General features: G+C 50.1%; 1 protein-coding gene across 7 annotated transcripts in view; it reads left to right on the top strand.

Annotated features, from left to right (window-relative positions):
• Positions 1–20,331, top strand: part of IQSEC1 (IQ motif and Sec7 domain ArfGEF 1) — a 539,967-nt gene that overhangs the window by 433,592 nt on the left and 86,044 nt on the right. The window contains exon 1 of one of the 7 annotated variants that reach the window (XM_054166425.1): positions 6,230–6,353. The exons of the other annotated variants lie outside the window; for them this stretch is intronic. Coding sequence (XP_054022400.1) covers positions 6,289–6,353 — 65 coding nt within the window. The 5' untranslated portion in view covers positions 6,230–6,288. Of the gene's footprint in view, positions 1–6,229; positions 6,354–20,331 lie in introns of those variants that run through there. 7 annotated transcript variants of the gene reach the window in all.

The raw sequence follows: 20,331 nt of genomic DNA, 5'->3' as shown, positions 1-20,331 counted from the left end.
CCTCTCACCCAACACCATCTGATCAACTCAACCATGGCTCCAAGTGCCTTATCCAGGCTCTTCCTAAACACCTCCAGGGATGCTGACTCCACCACCTCCCTGGGCAGCACATCCCAATGGCTAACAAGTCTCTCTGTGAAGAACTTTCTCCTCACCTCCAGCCTAAACTTCCCCTGGCACAGCTTGAGACTGTGTAGAGATGCTCCAACCCTCTGATCATCTTCATGGCCTCCTCTGGCCCTGCTGTAACAGTTCCATGTTCTTGTTGTGTTGGGGGCTCCAGAGCTGGCCCCAGCACTGCAGGTGGGGTCTCAGCAGAGTGCAGCAGAAGGCCAGCAGCCTCTCCCTCCACCTGCTGCCCACGCTGCTGGGAATGCATCCCAGGAGATGGCTGGGTCTGGGCCGAGGGGAATGCAGCATGGATTATGGCTCCTGTTACCTGAGGGAGAGGGGATTATGCAGTATGGATTATGGCTGAACAAAGATGCATTTTGCAATGCTGAAACATAAACAACACAAAAAGCCCTCCAAGAACAATTGCATCAGGCTGCCTTGCCTGGGAAACCACAATGCCATCTGTGTAGTGCTCCAGGAATTTGTTTTTCTCTCTTTAATATTCTATTGGAATACACAGGGGATCTTAAATCTGTAGATGCTTTGGGTATTTAATGGCTACTGCAGACTCAAAAAAACTTACTGAAACATCAAGTGTGTCTAGGAAACTTCTGCAGCAGCATGGTGGCAGCAGAAAAAATGTGTGCTCTTGTGGCCAAGAGGGACGCCACTGTTCCGGGGTGGATTAGAAGGGCTGTAGTTAGTAGGTCGAGAGGGGTTCTCCTCCCCCTTTATTCTGACCTGGTGAGGCCACATCTGGAATATTGTGTCCAGTCCTGGGCCCCTCAGTTCAAGAGGGATAGGAAGCTGCTGGAGAGAGTCCAGCACAGAGCCACAAAGATGATTAAAGGAGTGGAACATCTTCCTTATGAGGAAAGACTGAGGGAGCTGAGGGCTCTCTAGCTTGGAGAGGAGGAGCCTGGGAGGTGACTCTTGATAACGATGTGCAGGGTGAGTGCCCAGAGGCTGGAGCCAGGCTGCTGGGTGATGCCCAATGCCAGCACAAGGGGCACTGATGGAAGCTGAGGCTTAGGAAGTTCCATGGGAACATGAGGAAACAATTTTTCCCTGTGAGGGTGACAGAACTGCTGCCCAGGAAGGTTGTGGAGTCTCCCTCTCTGGAGATATTCAAGACCCACCTGGATGCATTCCTGTGTGACCCTGTTCTGGCAGGGGGGTTGGACTGGATGAGCTTTGGAGGTCCCTTCCAGCCCCTAAGATTCTTTGGTTCTGTGAAAACTGAGAATCCTGGCTGTTTGACATGGAGGGGGGAAGGCTGCAACGATTGATCCAGGTCGTGTTTGAAATGGTTTTGCTGCTTATCTAAGCGTGTCTGTGTCTGTAGAGGGGAGATTCTGTTTGAAGAGGGTACAGAAAAGCACATTCTTCAGAGAACTTTGTGACTGCTTTTGAGGTCTGAGCTCTTCTGCTGCCCTTTCCAGCACATCTCCTCCTTCACAGCCCACGCTGTGGCTGTCTGCACTTGCTTTCCCAGTGGAAACTGGTTTCCAGAGGAGCAGTTGACTGGCTGCGGACTGCTTGTGTCTGCTTTGGCTTTGTCTCTCTTTGCACGGAGAGATGACGCTTGGTGTTGGAAGGCCAGAAAAAATGTGGGACTGTTGTCTGTCCCAGAACTTCTGGAGGGGAGAGACCGTCTGGATAACCATTAGATGTTGAAAGTAGGCTTTGCAGTATAAATAGTCTCTGGTTTTAGGCTTGCAGTGACATTACTATCAAAACACTTGGGGTAGGTGTGTCCTTCCTTGACATGTTTGAGTTTCACTGCAAGCTAGTTAAACCCAGGCTCCTCAGAATCTCTGCCTAATGCTTCCTTAGGAAACTCTGCCAAAAGCACAGTGGAGCCAAACATTTGACTGGGTTCAAGTGAAGCTGCCTTGATTCTTTTTATCCTCCAGAAAGACGTGCTGGGCTCTGATGGTCTGTATTGTAAATAAGAGCTGTGTTGTATATACAGCACAAGGGCACAGCTGGGCCTTTCCTTGTGCTCTTCCTCCTACCTGAAGTGTTTGAGCAACACTTTGTGTTCCTGACTAAACTTCTCAGTTTGCCCCAGACTACAGAGATCAGCTGCTCTTACGTGCTGGAGCATTTCCATTCCTAAAAAGCAAAGTGCAAATTGCTCTGTCCCTGGGGTGCACTGAGAGGAGTGTGTCCAGCAGATCCAGGGAGGTTCTCCTCCCCCTCTACTCTGCCCTGCTGAGACCACATCTGGAATATTGCAGCCAGTTCTGGGCTCCCCAGTTCAGGAGGGACAGGGATCTGCTGGAGAGAGTCCAAGGGAGGGCTACAAGGATGATTAAGGGACTGGAGCACTGCCTGATAAGGAGTGGCTGAGAGCGGTTTAGCTGGGAGAGGAGAAGTTACAGAGTCTCTTCTGGAGACTTTCAAAACCCACCTGGGTGCATTCCTGTGTGGACTACCCTGGGTGATTCTGCTTTTGGCAGGGGGGTTGGACTGGATGATCTCTGGAGGTCCCTTCCAACCTCTTAACATTTTCTGATTCTGTGACTGAGAAGGGATCTAACAAATATGTATAAATATGTATCGCTGGGGGTCAGGAAGGAAGGGACAGGGACAGCCTCTGCTCACTTGTGCCCTGGGATAGGACAAGGGGCAGTGGATGGAAACTCCAGCACAGGAGGTTCCACCTCAACATGAGGAAGAACTTGACTGTAGGGGTCCCAGAGCACTGGAACAGGCTGCCCAGAGAGGTTGTGGAGTCTCCTTCTCTGGAGACTCTCCAGCCCTGTCTGGATGTGTTCCTGTGTGACCTGTGCTGGATTCTGTGGTTCTGCTCTGGCAGAGCAGTTGGACTGGAAGATCTCCAGAGGTCCCTTCCAGCTCCTAACATCCTGTGATCCTGTGTGATCCTACACAAAACTGCACTAAACAGTGTGCAAATGATTATGAATGAAGCTTTTAGTGGTAAATTTACCAACCCACCCCCCCCAGCCAGCTCCACCCTAATCCACATTCCCAGAATGGTTCTTGTTTCCTTAATTAGCTTCCCCTTCTTCAGTACCCTGGCATCTGAAGGAAGACAAGGAGTGTCTGTGGTTAGACAGCTTGCCCAGCTTACACAGACATGATGCTTATTTTGACCAAGGGAAACTGACTTTGGAAAGAGAGATGTTTTGACGGGTCCATGAAGCAGGAAACCCAAAAAGCTAAAACTTGTCTTGCTCTCTTGCCTTATTACAGGAGATTAATCACAGGGGCCTTACCATTTTGGGGGAACACTGATCTCTTTGTAGCTAGAGGTAGCACTATTTCTCTATTGGGTTTCTGGTGCAGTTTCAGCTGTTCTTTTGGCTTGGGAAGCTAAAAATGCTGTAGGAGAAGTCTACCCAAAGAAACTAGGGCTTAGCAAGCACTGTGCAAACTTATTTGTGGTTTAGATCAACAGAGGAACTCAGGCTGCATTTTGAAGGGGAGAAGACTGTTGATAAGGTGATGTTCCCTGGGGGCATCACCTTATCAACATCCAGTGCTACAAGAATCATAGAATCATAGAATTAATAAGGTTGGGAAAGACCTCAGAGACCATCAAGTCCAACCTGTCACCCAACACCTCATGACTACTAAACCATAGCTTCAAGTGCCACGTCCAATCCTTTCTTGAACACCTCCAGGGATGGTGACTCCACCACCTCCCTGGGCAGCACATTCCAATGGCCAACAACTCTTTCTGTGAAGGATGGAGAGAGACTGTTTGCAAAGGCCTGCAGGGACAGGACCAGGGGCAATGGCTTCAAACTAGAGCAGAAAGCAGATTGAGATTGGATATCAGGAAGTTCTTCACTATGAGGGTGGTGGAGCACTGGAACAGGTTGCCCAGGGAGGTGGTTGAGGCCCAATCCCTGGAGATGTTCAAGGTGAGGCTCAATGAGGCCCTGGGCAACTTGATCTAGTTGGGGATGTCCCTGCTGACTTCAGAGGGGATTGGACTGGATGAGCTTTGGAGGTCCCTTCTGGCCTGGACCATTCTATGATTCTATGACGAGGTCTGGAGCTGGCTGACTGCTGAGTCCTTCAGCACTCAGATTAACCTTCAAGATATGCCGCAAACCCCTTTCTCCTTTCTAGGCTTTGAGAGAGGAAAGCATCACAAAACACAGGCATTTGTTGTAAAGATGTGTGTGAGAAAATGCCATCATTTGTAGGTTCCCATTAGCAGGTGTGTGTGGTTTCTCCATAAGGAGCATGTGTCTAAATGAAAGCACCTTTCACAGCGTTCTAGGAGGTGAGATGGTTTCCATTTACAAACTACTGAGTTACAATTAACTCTGTTTAGACTTGATCTCTTGCAATACTTTAATCACTGCATGGTGAATCTGCTTGGAAAGAGGAAAAAAAAAAAAAGCAAGGATTGTTATTCATGTGTCAAATACTGTGATGATGAAATTCTGTTGGTGTGTTGGCTGGTTTATTTAAGTTCTAACAAGGAATTCTTGCTTGCCAGAACTAGCTTTACTATTGAGCTCTGCTGTGTTTGGAGGAGGTGGAGGTTTCTTTCCATTCCCATTTACAAATACTGTGAGCACACTAAGGACATCGATTCACAGAATTGTCAGGGCTGGAAGGGACCTCAAGGATCATCCAGTTCAAACTCCACTGCCATGGGCAGGGACACCTCACATTACATCAAGTTGCTCACAGCCACATCCAGCCTGGCTGCAAAAACCTCCAGGCAGGAGGCTTCCACTACCTTTTTCCTAACATCCAATCTGAATCTCCCCATTTCTAGTTTTGCTCCATCCCCCCCAGTCCTATCACTCCCTGACACCCTCAAAAGTCCCTCCCCAGCTTTCTTGGAGCCCCCTGCAGATACTGGAAGGCCACAAGAAGGTCTCCTCAGAGCCTTCCCTTCTCCAGACCAAACAGCCCAAACTCAATCATGATACAGGCTTTCTAGGTCAGGCTTCAGTGCAGCAATGAAGGATAAGAATTAAAACATTTGCTTAATTACTAAGGTTTTAAAACTCCACTTACTGCTTTTTAAAAATTATTATTTGGTACTTTTTAACTAATAAACCAACCCCTCCTCCAAAATCATTGCTTTCCTCTCACCAAGCCTCTACAGCACTTAATGTGGTGTTGTCTTACGTGTGTTTGCTTTTGGAGTGTTTCACAGGCTTGCAATCAGGAACCTCACACCAGGGCAATGGGCATAAACCCAGTGTTTTACAGGAAGTAAACAGGGCTTGGATTATTGTGCTGGGCTTCAGAACAACAATGGGGGAACTTCAGCTGCTGTTGTTTTCAGTGTCTGAGGATGACAAAAGTGCTGCATATCAGAATCACAGACTGGTTTGGGGTGGAAGGGACCTTCAAAGGTCATCCAGTCCAATACCTTGCAGTCAGCAGGGAGCTCTGCAACTAGAGCAGGTTGCTCAGAGCCCCAAACAGCCTGACCTGCAGTGGTGCCAGGGATGGGGCAGCTCCCAGCTCTCTGGGCAGCATGGGCCAGGGCCTCACCATCTTCAGGGTCAAACACTTCCTTGTCTTCCTGAGTCTACCTTCTTTTTAGCTTAAACCATCACCCTTTGTTCTGTCACATCAGGCCCTGCTCAAAAGTCTGTCTGCAGCTTTCTGATCAACCCTTGAAAGCACTGAGAGGCCACCAGGAGGTCTCCCCGAAGCCCTCTCTTCTCCAGGCTGGCCAACCCCAGCTTTCTCAGCCTGGCCTCACAGCAGAGGGCTTCTAGCCTTGCCAGCATTGCTATATCGCCGTTCCAACAGGTCCATGTCTCCTCCAGAGCTGCCCCAGCACTTCAGGGGGTGTCTCAGCAGAGCACAGCAGAGGGGCAGAATCCCCTCCCTGCCCACGCTGCCCACGCTGCTGCGGATCAGCCCAGGACAGGGCTGGCTCTGGGCTGGCAGCGCTCGGTGCTGGCTGATGTCCAACGTTCAGCCTCCAGCACCTCCAGTCCTTGCCCACCCCTCGCACCCCGGCCGCGCCGCCCGGGTCAGGCAGGGCCGCGGCCGCTCGGCGCCGCGCGTTCCCCGGGAAACCGCGCGCCTGCGCGCGCTCCCGCGCCCCCCTCCTTCCCGCCAGCGAGGCGCGCGCGGGCGCGGGCACGGAGGCGGGGCGGCCCGAGGGGCGGCTATGGTGGCGGCTGCCGGCTCCCCGCCTGCCACTCCGGCCCAGCCATGTGGTGCCTGCACTGCAGCTCGGAGAGGACCCAGTCGCTGCTGGAGCTGGAGCTTGACAGCTGGTAAGCCTGGTCCGGGAGCTAGGGGGGTGCCCCGCGGGGCCGTCCCCGGCGGGGAGCCCCGTCCTGCTGTCACACAAAGGGCTCCGCTCCGTCGCTCGCCCGGCCTGGCCGATCCCCGTTGAGGGAAGCCGGGTGGAGCGGCAGCCCGGAGCCGCTCCCAGCTGCGAGGTGCTGGTGCTTGGCTTGGCGCTGGGGTCACCCCCTTTGTCTGTGGGGTGCGGCGGGGCTGGCAGCGGGCGGCGGCTGCCGGCCGCGGGGGTGCTCAGGAGATGCTGTCCCGGGCCGGCAGCGGGAATTACAGCGCGGTCTGGGTTTGGGGGGGGGGGGGGGTGGAACTGAGTTTGAAGTGGCAAATCCTTGAAGTGCGGTATCAAAATCGGGCCCCGTGCTCGTAGCGCTGTTGGACGCTGCAAAGCCGCCAGAAGCCCTTGGAGCAGGGTCCTGGTGGGATGCGAAGTGCCTCTGGCTGCGGTCTGGGAGCGTGGGTGCACACAGGCACCAAAACACCTCTGTGCCTTCAGTTTGGTGTAGTGCGAGCCATCACATGACCGGTGTCAAACAAGCGGCGAGTTCTACTTCAGAGCGCCGGTACACGCTGTTCCCGGTTACCCGGAACCCACTGGGGAGACCCTGGCGGGGTAGCTGTCAGCGTGAGAAAGGTGCGTTACGGTCCCTGGTACTGCTCAGGGGGTGTTGAGTATCACAGCCTCGGCCACAGAGAGAGAGAGAAAGGGGGGGAAAGAAAACAAAAAGTTTAGTTTTAAGAAAAAGAAAGTTTAGCTTTAAAGTAAGGATGAGTCACAGAATGGTTGGCATTGGAAGGGACCTCGAGAGCTCATCCAGTCCAACCCCCCTGCCAGAGCAGGAGCACCTAGGGCAGGTCACACAGGAACACAGCCAGGTGGGCCTTGAAAATCTCCAGAGATGGAGGCTCCACCACCTCTCTGGGCAGCCTGCTCCAGGGCTCTGCCACCCTCACAGTAAAGAAGTTTCCTCTCATGTTTAGATGGAGCTTCCTATGTTCACGTTTATGCCCATTACCTCTTGTCACTGGGGACCACTGCGAAGAGTGCGGCCCCATCTTCCTGACACCCACCCCTTAGATACTTGCAAGCATTGATGAGGGACGAACTGATGCCGCCGAAAGAGAAAATGGAGTTTGTCATGTAAATCCGCACAGCCTCTGTTGTCTGGATGTTGTTAACGAGCAGAGTAACAGGCAGCAATGTTACAAAAACACAGCACTTCGGCAGGGGAGCCACTTGAAATCTGGAAGTGCAAACAAGTTTTTCTTGTTTAATATCGTGCGTGGATTGTGGCAGGCTAAAAAGGGTTACCATGGCAAGTGTGCTTGCAAAACGAATTTCTCATTGGGAAAGCGTAGTCCGGCGAGTCATTGGGTGAAACGCTGAGCTGATGGCCGGCGAAAGAAGTCATTCCATTTGAATGGAGATAAGCAACATCTTAAATTGGGCGTGTGCTTGTGTGGTGGAGAAACATAAAGGGAGGAAGTGACTAGATGGAGTGTAACTGCATATGAATGCAGCAGTGTCTTTTCGGGAGAAGAAAGAGGGGGGAAAATGACTTTTGATAAAGAAAAATGTTTGGTAGTACAGTTTAGTCACACACTTCAATGATCCTCAAGCCTGATGTGACCCTTATGGAAAATAATCAAAGTTGAGCTTGCAGATTTCCTGCCCGGAGCTGGCAGCCTTTGCAGAAGTGATGTTCCATCTGCCTGCCTTGCTACAAAACACCACTCCTAAGCCTTACTTTAGCGGCAGAGCTGCCTGCACTCACACTGCCACGGTTTTTGCTACCCAGTCATTGTTTCAGACTTTCTCCCCCCCCCCCATTATTTGCACGTTGCTCTGCACTTCCGTTCTGTTCAGCTTGATTATTCTGCCTGATGTGTTGAAAGAGGAATTGCTGAGTGCTTAGTTTGGCTGGTTAACCGCGGCTATTCCTGTGGCAGATAGCCCTCGCCTAAACACAGAATCCATTGCATCTGTCTAGTGCTTCGGGAGGACTTAAGCCGTGCTGAACACAGTGACCCATTTCCCATTTTCTTTCTGTATCAGGTTTGCTTTGTGGCTCTCACACTCTGTTCTAACGCCTGCAATTGCAGATGCTGAGAGTGCTGGTTTGCTGCCCTCTCAGCTCAATAGGTGCTCAGCGTTGGAATTTCACCTGTCAAGTCAGCTGTCCTCCCTTTGTGTTTTTCCCTTTTCTACTAATCCAAAACGATTATTGTCAGAGATACTAACTGTAGCACCAGATCTGGAGCTAACAGTGCATTAGGTCAGGCTCTTCAGAAGCTCTCGGGGGATGCCTGGTGCAGTTAATAAAGAGTTTGCATTTCAGATGCGTGGAATAATTTGCACTTTGCAAGTAAGGAAGCCCAAGGATTCGGTTTTGTCTCCTGAAAAGTACAAATACCAAGTTGAACAGTAACTGGTTTGTTGTTCTTGTTGCAAATCGATCTTGGAAGGTTGCTAGGAGCTGACAGAGTGAGTTACTGCTGGGCCAGCAGACCTTCACTAGCAGCTGGCAGGGTGTTCCCCTGGAAAACTGGGCAGTGATTTCTTAGGACAGACAGCCTTGTGTGGTTTTTTCTCCCCCTGTGACCGTTTTCATGTTTGCAAAAGGAAGAATTCTCTCCAGAGAATTGTGTTTCTCTCTATGTATTCCTCCAAATACTGACTCTTTTCCATCCCTTGGGGGCTGGGATTGTCCCATGCCTTTGAGGATCCAGCGGCTGGGCGCTAGGGCTTCAAGTGGAAGAACTGCTTTGAAAGGACAGTTTACTTTTGTAGTGATGGTGCTCTCTTTGAAGTATGAAGATGGCAATTCAAGGATCAGACTTTCTGAAGAGGAAGGTCTCATGGTTTAGTAGCTGATTAGCACTCTTAGGTGAATCACAGAATGTTGGAGGCTGAAAGGGACCTCGGAAGATCACCCAGTCCAACCCCCCTGCCAGAGCAGGATCAGCTAGAGCAGATCATACAGGAACACATCCAGGCAGGTTTTGAATCTCTCCGGAGAGGGAGACTCCACAACCCCCCTGGGCAGCCTGTGCCAGGGCTCTGTCACCCTCACAGGGAAAAAAATGTTCCTCATGTTTACATGGAATTTCCTATGTCTCAACTTCCACCCAGTGACCCTTGTCCTGTCATTGGGCTTCATTGAGAAGAGCCTGGCTCCATCCTCTTGGTGATGAATTATGCTTGCAAACTGTGTTTGCCCTGACCACCATTAGGAAGTAGCTGTGAATGACCTAATAGTAGCCAGCCCCGTGTGGACGGATGCAAAGAGGCATCCTGAACCAAACCCCACACTTTGTGGAGATGCTGACTGGGGGGTGTTCACTTTCCTCTCACATACCTCAGTTGTGCTTGCTTGGTGCTTAACACCAGTGACGCTCAGGCTTCAGGCATCTCCAGCAGAAGTTTGGGAAACAAGAGTGCTCAAAGTGAGAGATTGCTTTGCTGCTGAACCGCAGCCTTTGCCTGCTGCCTGGTGTAGCAATTGAAATTCAAGACACTGCGTTGCCTTAACTTTATAGCCTCAGCTGTGTGACTCTCAATGAGTAAAACTGCATTTAGCTCGCTGTCAGGCCACCTTACTCTTGGAAATAGGAATGCCACAAAGATGGCCTGGAAATTAGCCTTCCTGGATCTCGAGATCCACACTAATGCACCCTCTCTTTGTTGTAAACCCCTGCGGCTGCCAGTTTCGGTATGATTCTGGCAGGAGCAAAGGGGTGGCTCAAGTTATTGCATTTATGAGTACTGTGGTGTTGGGAAAAAAAAATGTGAAGTGCCACAGTTTTGAGGAGAGAACCTCCCATTTTGTTGCTTTGAGGGTTGTGATAGGTGGACATAGGAGAGCTGGCTTGTTGTGCCCCTTGTCCCTGTTCATTGCAGGGCTTTACTGTAATTGACGGGGGACATTAAAGATGTGATTACCTTGCTCTCCCAGCATTTACAGTCTTTATTTTTCTGCCAGAATTGCTGGTAACTTTATCATTACTTTCAGAGCCAGATAGGTTTTAATCACAGCTGTCAATCAATTATTGCTTTTTATGTTTATTTAATAACAGAACTGCGGGAGACCTGAGCAACTGTAATCAAGCCGGAGCCCTGATTGCTCTGTTTGTTACATTCGGTATAGGAGGATGTGCCCTTAACCCACAGAACAGCAGAAGGACTGGAATTGTGCAGAGATGAATCATGGCTTGGGGGACAAAGTGTGTTAGTGCCTTGCTTTTGTTAACCCTGCTCTGCTTAGATGTCATTTGTGTTTGAAGAGCATGTGGGCCACGAGCCAAACTCGTATTCCCAAGTTCGCCGCTTGCTTTCTGTTGCCCAACAATTCCACTCCTAGTTAGAGGAGTAGAATCAGGCTCTGAATTTGGAATTTCCTTTTTAGTATCCTCTGTGTTGTCACTGCATGGCCAAACTGACATGGAGATTTTGTTTCGTTCTTCCCATTCATCTGGGCAAAAATAGTGAAGCGGTCGAGGGCTTTTTTAAGCAAGACTGCTGAACCAGAAATGGGGCTGTGTTACACAGCCCTTCTTGTGCCTTTCAGGAATTCAGCTGAATGGCATTTGGAGGATTCTAGTTTGGGTACAGCCAGAGATGGCAAGTTCACTGCGCTGCTGTGATTTGACTCCAGGTTTCCAGAGAAGAACAGATGCTGCTTTAATCCCCTGTAGCACAAAGCCCCAGTATTACGTTGAAGGGGGCTGTGAATTTAGCTAAATAAATCTTCTTTGGCTTCCTCACAATGGACAAAAGGCTAGGAGTGCCTTCATGACATTATTGTAAGGATGGCTTTAATGAAAATAAAGTTTAAAGAGCCAGCCTGTGGTGTGATACAAAATCAAGCCCTTTTGTTCCCCTCGGAGGAGCAGAAAATTAGAGTGATGGTTGCGATAGCCTTGAATGCAGGAAATTGATGTCGTGTAACTGTTAATCAGATCCTTTCAGCAGCTCCATGGCACCCCAGTTAAACTTGTGCTTAAAAACAAAAGACCCAATTCCCTCTTGCCTTATGTTGTGCAAGCACAAACGAAATGATTTGACTTCCTTTTTGCATGAGTGGCTCCATAGGAGGCAAAGCAGTAGGGAAAAGAATCCTAAGGGTTGTTTTGAGTGGTACTTACATTGTTTAGTCCAAAAAATCTCAGTCACCTCTGAAACTCACCAGATGAGCGAGGATGGAGGTGTCGTGAGTTTAAATGTTTTGCTGAGGAGAGAGAAAAAAGCAAACTGACTTCCTTCTGTTGTTGATAGATGCATGACCTTGCTGGGTCATCCTCCTGAATGAAAAGGAAGCAAGGATGCAAACCTGGTGGATTTGCTGGTGCAGGGTGTGTTTGCAGCTAGTCCTGAAGCTGCTCTGCTGGGAAGCTGATAATCTGACTTCACTTTTCTCTCCTCACCTTTCTAGGGGAACGGACCCAACTCAGTCTCAGATCACGTGGAGAGTTAAATATAGCTGTGGCTGTGGCCATTGTAGCTCAGGCAGCTGCGCCTTGGGCTGCATTTAACTGGGGGTTAGGGCATTCTTTGTGGTGTGATGGTAGTTGTGATCCTTTTGGTTTTCATGAGTCAGGTCAGGGGAGGCCATGTCAGTACCTGCACAGAAGGACAAGTCTTTGGGAAGGAATGGATGATTTAGTTGGAAGCTAATAGCAAAGACAGGTTTCCCTTGTTGTTTGGGGCGGGGGGAGGGGGTTGTGCTGAGGAAGTCGTGATTAGAGATGGACAGCATGTTCCTGATCTAGCTGCAGGTCCCAGGGGTGTAATAGTACAGAGAACACAACAGACCTGTACAAACCCCTGACTTTGTGGCCACGTTTCAGCTGCAGATTAGTTTTTCTCTCAGTCTAACTTCTCTTTGCGCTTTCCGTTGGGAATAAAAATTGCCTTGAGTTTTCTTTCCTGAGTGGTTCTGCTTTATTGCAATGTGTGCTGCCAAACAGCTGTTGGATTTCCACTCCAGAGGTGTCAGGGGTGATTCTTATGCTTTTTGAAGTTATCATTTCACAGGGTGTTGGATGTTAGGTAATATTTTCAGCTGTTCTTAGGCTCCCGAATGAAGGACAGGTTGTGGTGATTGTTTATATATTCATAGTATCAGTCAGGGTTGGAAGAGACCACAAGGATCATCCAGTTCCAACCCCCCTGCCATGGGCAGGGACACCCCACACTAGATCAGGCTGGCCAGAGCCTCATCCAGCCTGGGCTTAAACACCCCCAGGGGTGGGGCCTCAACCACCTCTCTGTACAACCCATTCCAGGGCTTCACCACTCTCATGGGGAAGAACTTCCTCCTCAGGTCCAGCCTGAATCTCCCCACCTCCAGCTTCATTCCATTCCCCCTAGTCCTATCACTACCTGAGATCCTGAGAAGTCCCTCCCCAGCCTTCTTGGAGCCCCCTTCAGATACTGGAAGGCCACAATTAGGTCACCTGGGAGCCTTCTCTTCTCCAGACTGAACAGCCCCAACTCCTTCAGTCTGTCCTCACAGGAGAGGTGCTCCAGCCCTCTGCTCATCCTTGTGGCCCTTCTCTGGACACTTTCCAGCACCTCCAGATCCCTCTTGTAATAGGGGCTAAAGAACTGGAGGCAGAACTGCAGGTGGGGTCTCAGCAGAGCTGAGCAGAGGGGGAGAATCCCCTCCCTTGCCCTGCTGGCCACACTTCTCTTGCTGCAGCCCAGGCTCTGATTGGCTTTCCAGGCTGCAAGTGCACACTGAGAGCTCCTGTTGAGCTTCTCATCCCCCAGCACCCCCAAGTCTCTCTCCTCAGGGCTGCTTTCCAGCCAGTCCCTGCCCAGCCTGGATTTGTGCCTCGGGTTGCCTTGACCCAGCTGCAGGACCTTGCCCTTGGTCTTGTTGAACCTCCTGAGGTTGGCTTGTGCCCACCTCTCCAGCCTGTCAAGGTCCCTCTGAATGGATCCCTTCCCACACAGCTTGGTGTCATCAGCAAACTTGCTGAGGGTGCACTCAGTGCCACTGTCCATGGCACCCACAAAGATGCTGAACAAGCCTGGTCCCAGGACTGACCCCTGAGGGACTCTGCTTGTCCCTGGCCTCCACTGGGACATGGACCCATTGACAGCCACTCTTTGGCCATCAAGCCAGTTCTGTATCCATCTAGTGGTCACCCATCAAACCCCTGTGTCACCAGTTTGGAGACCAGGATGTGGGGCAGGGCAGTGTCGAAGGCTTTGCTCAGCTCCAGGTAAATATTCCTTTCACATGTTACTCTGTGAACCTTGCTTAAAAGATACCAGTGATGTGCAGCATTGAGGCTTCAAGAGTAGGCTGATTCTAGTGTTTCATGGGTTTGGAGAATGAGAGTTTACAGCTAATAGTTTCCTACTAATCCTAACCCTTTGTGGAATTGAGAGAGAGGCTCACCTGTGCTTAATGGAAGTCGACCCAAATGGTGACAACTTGGGTTATTTTTGTGTTATTGAAGTGTGATTAAGATGGTTTTGGTTACCTTAGCCTAGAGGAAAAGAAGTAGTTCAGGTTTGCCTGTGCAGCCAGAGTCCAGCACGTTGCACAGGATCGTTTCTGACCGCCTTTGGTCGGCATTCTGACCATCTGGTTTTGCAAAATACTTCTTTGTCAGTTCACAAAAGGGTGACTCTTCCAGGGAGCTGGGGTTGCTTAGCCTGGAGAAGAGGAGGCTCAGGGCAGACCTTCTTGCTCTCTACAACTACCTGAAGGGAGGTTGTAGCCAGCTGGGGGTTGGTCTCTTCTCCCAGGCAAGCAGCACCAGAACAAGAGGACACAGTCTCAAGCTGTGCCAGGGGAGGTTTAGACTTGAGGTTAGGAAGAAATTCTTCCCAGCAAGAGAGATTGGCCCTTGGGATGTGCTGCCCAGGGAGGTGGTGGAGTCACCATCCCTGGAGGTGTTTAGGAAGAGCCTGGCTGAGGCACTTGGTGCCATGGTTTAGTTGATCAGATGGTGTTGGGTGAGAGGTTGGACTTGATGATCTCAAAGGTCTTTTCCAACCTGGTCTATTCTATTCTATTCTATTCTATTCTATTCTATTCTATTCTATTCTATTCTGGAACTGGAGTGGCACCCTTATCCTAAAAGACCATTGTGGAAATATCTATCAGTTGAGTGATGGCAAAGAGCCTTACACATGCAAAGGCTGATCTGAGTCGGACCGGATGTTCTCTTGTGGTTGAGCAGCCTCACAAGCAGCCCCCAGCTAAGGCAGCTTCTGTCCACAGAAGCCAGCACAGATCATTGATGCTTCTGGGAGCAAGAGCTGCAGAGCTGTGCAGGGTGTGTGTGCTGCTTTGAAATGAAGCTGCTGCAAGCTGCAGGACAGCCCAGTAATAGGGTAAATCACAGGATGTTAGGGGCTGGAAGGGCCCTCTGGAGATCTTCAGGTCCAACCACCCTGCCAGAGCGGGACTGTAGAATCCAGCACAGGTCACACAGGAGCACATCCAGATGAGTCTTGAAAGCCTCCAGACAAGGAGACTCCACAACCTCTCTGGGCAGCCTGCTCCAGTGCTCCATGATCCTCACATGTTGAGGTGGAACTTCCTGTGTTGCAGTTTCCATCCATTGCCCCTTGTCATAGAATCAATCAATAAGGTTGACCTCAGAGATTATGAAGTACAACCTATCACCCAACACCTGACAACTAAACCATGGCTTCAAGTGCCACATCCAATCCCTTTTTGAACACCTCCAGGGATGGTGACTCCATCACCTCCCTGAGCAGCACATCCCACCTATGACAGGGCACAAGTGAGCAGAGGCTGTCCCTGTCCCTTCCTTCCTGACCCCAGCCCTGAGATATTTATAGGCATTGATTAGATCCCCTCTCAGCCTTCTCCTCCCCAGACTAAAAGGCCCCAGGGCTCTCAGCCTTTCCTCATAAGGCAGTGCTGCAGTCCCTCTAGGGTCTAGGTTTAGTTACTGATTAGAAGTCACTAATAAAAGCAGTTAAAACATAGAGCAGATCTTAACATTTGAAAAAAAGAGAGAAGCTTGGTAAGGAGAAAGCTGTTAGCTTACAGTAAGCTTTGAAATAACAGCTCTAGGTTTCCAAGACAGGAATTGCTACCTGTGTCACTTTTCTGTTGTGGGTCAGAAGTCCTGCTGAAAGCCTACATTTAATTCTTCACCAACAGAGGAAGGACTATGAAATACATAGGCTCAGCATAACAGAGAGGAAATGTAGAAGGAAGCTTGTAAATGAGAAAATGCATCTGTCAGCTCTTTAACTGATTTAGAGCTTGTAAGCAGTATTCTGAGTGGTTGCTTCCTTGAGAGTGAAGATTTACAGAACGTCTGAGTATTGTCTGCAGGCTTCTGCTGTACTTGAATGCATTGCCTTGAAACGAGGTGATATCACAGTATCACCAGGTTGGAAGAGACCTCAAAGATCATCGAGACCAACCTGTCACCACAGACCTCATGACTAGACCGTGGCACCAAGTGCCACATGCAATCCCCTCTTGAACACCTCCAGGGATGGTGACTCCATCACCTCCCTGGGCAGCACATCCCAATGACGAACACCTGGCTCGGTGAAGAACTTTATACTCACCTCCAGCCTAAACTTCTCCTGGCACAGCTTGAGACTATGTCCTCTTGTTCTGGTGCTGGTTGCTAGAGAGAAGAGACCAACCCCTTCCTGGCTACAGCCACCTTTCAGGTAGTTGTAGAAGGCAATGAGGTCACCCCTGAGCCTCCTCTTCTCCAGGCTAAGCAACCCCAGCTCCCTCAGCCTCTCCTCACAGGGCTGTGCTCAAGGCCTCTCCCCAGCCTTGTTGCCCTTCTCTGGACACCTTCAAGTGTCTCGATGTCCTTCCTAAACTGAGGGGCCCAGAACTGGACACAGGACTCAAGGTGTGGCCTAACCAATGCAGAGTACAGGGCACAATGACCTCCCTGCTCCTGCTGGCCAGAGTGAGTGTCCAAGTGGCTCAGCAGGTCCCCAACTAATTCCTCATGGATTTCCAGGGCATCACACTGCTCCCTGAAATATCTCAAATGTTCTTTTCCACCAGACTCCTTTCTTCAAACAAAAGACCTGTTACAGAATCATGGAATTGTCAGGGTTGGGAGGGACCTCAGAGATCATCTAGTTCCAACCCCCCTGCCATGGGCAGGGACACCTCACACTACAGCAGGTTGCTCACAGCCACAGCCAGCCTGGCTGCAAACACCTCCAGGCAGGAGGCTTCCACCACCTCCCTGGGCAACCTGTGCCAGTCTCTCACCACACTCCTGGGGAAGAACTTCTTCCTAACATCCAATCTGAATCTCCCCATTTCTAGTTTTGTTCCAATTCCCCCCAGTCCTATCACTTCCTGACACCCTCCAAAGTCCCTCCTCAGCTTTCTTGGAGCCCCCTTCAGATACTGCAAGGCCACAATTAGGTCTCCTGGGAGCCTTCTCTTCTTCAGCCTGAACAACCCTAACTCCCTCAGTCTGTCCTTATAGGAAAGGGGCTCCAGCCCTCTGCTCCTTCTCATGGTCCTTCTCTGGACACCTTCCAGCACCTCCAGATCCTTCCTGGAGCAGAGGCTCCAGAGCTGGACAGAGTACTCCAGCTGTGGTCTCAGCAGAGTGGAGCAGAGGGGGAGAATCCCCTCCCTGGCCCTGCTGGCTATTGCCGTTTTGGTTCCTTAAACCTAATGTTCTGTACATTTCAATGTAAACCCTGGGTGTGTTGCAGAGGATAAAAATGTCCCTTTTCTGAGGATGTCTGTGATTTTGGAGCAGTGGTTCTGTTCCAGACCTCTCTCTGTGCCTGCAAAATGCTCAAGGCCCGTTCTCATTTGTACTGTGTAACTCTCTGCACTTCACTGGAAGCAGGAGCAAAGGTTTTGTGTTCTCATCCATTTTCTTTCCTACCTGGTGAGAGTTTTCCATGCCCCTTTGCATGTGTGTGTGTGAGACTTAGATTGTTCTCCACAGAGATGTAGGCTGTCTTTGTCTTGGGGGCTGGGATTTTTGAGACTTGGTAGAATGTAGTTGGTTTGTGCAGTGTTGAAACCTGTGCAGTGTTGAAACCTGAGCAGTGTTTCTATGTTATGGGTACTTCTGGATCAGTGAAAGGCCTTCCTCTGCTCAGGCTTTGGATTCCTAAATTCATAGAATGGTTAGGGCTGGATGGGACCTTAAATATCAGCTAGTTCCAACCCCCTGCCATGGGCAGGGACACCTCCCACCAGCCCAGGTAGCTCAAGGACTCATCCAACCTGGCCTTGAAAACCTCCAGGCAGGAGGCAGCCACAGCCTCCCTGGGCAACCTGTGCCAGAGTCTCCCCACCCTCACTGGGAAGAATTTCTACCTAATCTCCAGTCTCAGTCTCCCCTCTTCCAGCTCAAAGCCATTGTCCCTCATCCTATCACTACAAGCCCTTATAAAAAGTCCCTCCCCAGCTCTCCTGTAGCCCTCTTCCGGTACTGGATGGCTGCTCTAAGGTCTCCCTAAAATAGCCTTCTCCTCCTCAGGCTGAACAGCCCCAACTCTCCCCACAGGAGAGGTTCTCTAGCACTCTGATCATCTTTATGGCCTCCTCTGGACCTGCCAGTTCCATGTCTGTCTTGTGTTGGAGGCACCAGAACTGGACACAGTGTTCAGGTGGGGTCTCAGCACAGCAGAGCAGAGGGGCAGAATCCTTCCCCTGTGCTGCTGCTCTCCCTGCTCTGGATGCAGCCCAGCACACAGCTGCCTGCTGGGCTGCCAGGGACCATTGCTGGCTCCTGGGGAGCTTGTCATCAACTGATACCCCCAAGGCCTTCTCCTCCAAACTGCTCTTGAGCCACTCCTTGGTCAGTCTGGATTTGTGCTTGGGATTGCCCTGTCCTGGGTGCAGGGCCTTGCATTTGGCCTTGTTGAACTTCATGAGATTGGCATGGGCTCACCTCCCCAGGCTGCATCCCTTCCCTCCAGCTTGTCAACCATGCTGTTTGGTGTCACCCACAAACTTGCTAAGTACATTGACCTCTAACCTTGTCAGGTTTATCTGTGAGTTCAGAGGGAAACCAATCAGCCTCTCAAAGCTGCACAAGCCCTTTCTTTCTGCCAGTAAAAGTGGAAGAACCTTAGCCAACTCTTTCTTAAACCCAAGTGAGAGAACAAAGCAGCTGATGTTTGGCAGTGATGCTGTTTTAAAGCACAGTGTGTTAGCTAATAACAACAGATTATTAAGTAATTGAAATAAAATCCCTTGGTTGGTTGAAGTAGGTCTGCTGCTGCTTAAGTGAAACTGTGGCCTAAGTGGTGATGCCACCTGTGACTTTGCCCAGCCATGTCCAATAGAGAAAGATGGGTTTGTTGTCAGTTCTGCTGTGTGGCCCCACTGCATGTTCTTTACTGAGGGAGGATTCTTCATTTCCCTCTGCCCAGGCACCCAGCCAACAGTCTGGCCTGCTCAAAACTCATTCTCAAAGCTCTCTGCACTGCATCTTACTTGTAACAATTTCTGATGGTGATGGGGCAAAACTTGAAAATGGGTCAAACTAGATGCTTGATCAAATCTATTTGGTCTAAGGTGAGAATACATTCTGTTCTCAGTATGAAGTTTCAATGCTTGAAACATTTTGTTTACTCAGTAAACAGGATTTTGGTAAGGATCTGTAATTCATGTTTATGTGAGCTAGACTTGTTGTGGTTGGAAAAGACCTTTCAGATCATCCAGTTCAACCATTCTCTAACTCTACCAGGTCTGGGGCTGAACCATGGCCCTCAGCACCATATCTGTGCCTCTTGGAAACACCTCCAGGGATGGGCATTCAATTACCTCCAGGGCAGCCTGTGCCAGTCTTTGAGAACCCTTTCATGGAAGAAGTTTCTTCTGGTGTCCAACCAAGACCTTCTCTAGTGCAACTTGAGGCCACTTCCTCTTGACCGATCTCTTGTTACCAGGCAAAAGAGACTGACCCCCACCTCACTCCAACCTCCTTTCAAGGAGTTGTAGAGAGAAATAGAACAGGATAGGATAGGATAGGATAGGATAGGATAGGATAGGATAGGATAGGATAGGATAGGATAGGATAGGATAGACCAGATTGGAAGAGACCTTCAAGATCATTGTGTCTAACCTATTATCCAACACCACCTAATCAACTAAACCATGCACCTTGCTCTTCTCCAGGGTGAACAATTCCAGGTCCCTCAGCTGCTCCAGCACTTCAATGTCCTTCTTGTATGGAGAGCCCCAAAACTGAACCCAGTGCTCAAGGTGTGACTTCACCAGTGCTGAGTACAGGGGGAAAATCACTTCCCTGGTCTTGCTACTATTGCTGGTAAAGGTCAGGATGCTGTTAGCCTTCTTGGCCACCTGGGCACAGTGCTTGGTATACTGTATAAAAGAGGGGAAAGGAGCATTGCTGCACAGGAAGAGGAGGCTGGCATTTAGTGTCTTCCAGAAGCTGATTGCAGCCAGCAGTGCCCTTCTGTGCTACCTCTGCCTCTGCTGGGCTTGACACAACAGCTGAAGCCACAGCAGAGGTGAAATCCAAGGATGGTTGGTACAGACAGGGAGGATTTTTCCATTGTATCAAGTGCTGCTTCAGCTGTGCATGCAAATCAGGCTGTTTCTCAGCTGCAGAAACTAAATCTTCCCTTTTAAAATTAGCATTGCATAAAGGTCATGTCATGATATAAACAGTAGGGTGTGCATTGCTGCCTCCCTGTCACAAACACAGCTCCTGTCTGAGTGCAGAGGATTCCAGTTGCTGAGGGATGCATTTGAATAAATAATAAATAGCTGAGGTCAAATTCTACCAGAGCTGCCTTGAGAAACTCCACTGACTGCTGGAGCTTAACCTGTTGTGTAAAAGTTGACATAGGAGGGAGAGGACAAAGTCTGCAGTGGGAGGCAGAGCCTCTCAGGTCTGTTAAATGGTCAAATGCCACAGTTACACTTCATTTTTAGCCTGAGTCCCTGCAGGGAGGTAAGCAGCCTTCTG

This window comes from Dryobates pubescens, chromosome 1 (genome assembly GCF_014839835.1).
Source record: "Dryobates pubescens isolate bDryPub1 chromosome 1, bDryPub1.pri, whole genome shotgun sequence".
Classification (NCBI taxonomy): domain Eukaryota; kingdom Metazoa; phylum Chordata; class Aves; order Piciformes; family Picidae; genus Dryobates; species Dryobates pubescens.
This window is presented reverse-complemented; position numbering and strand designations above follow the sequence as displayed.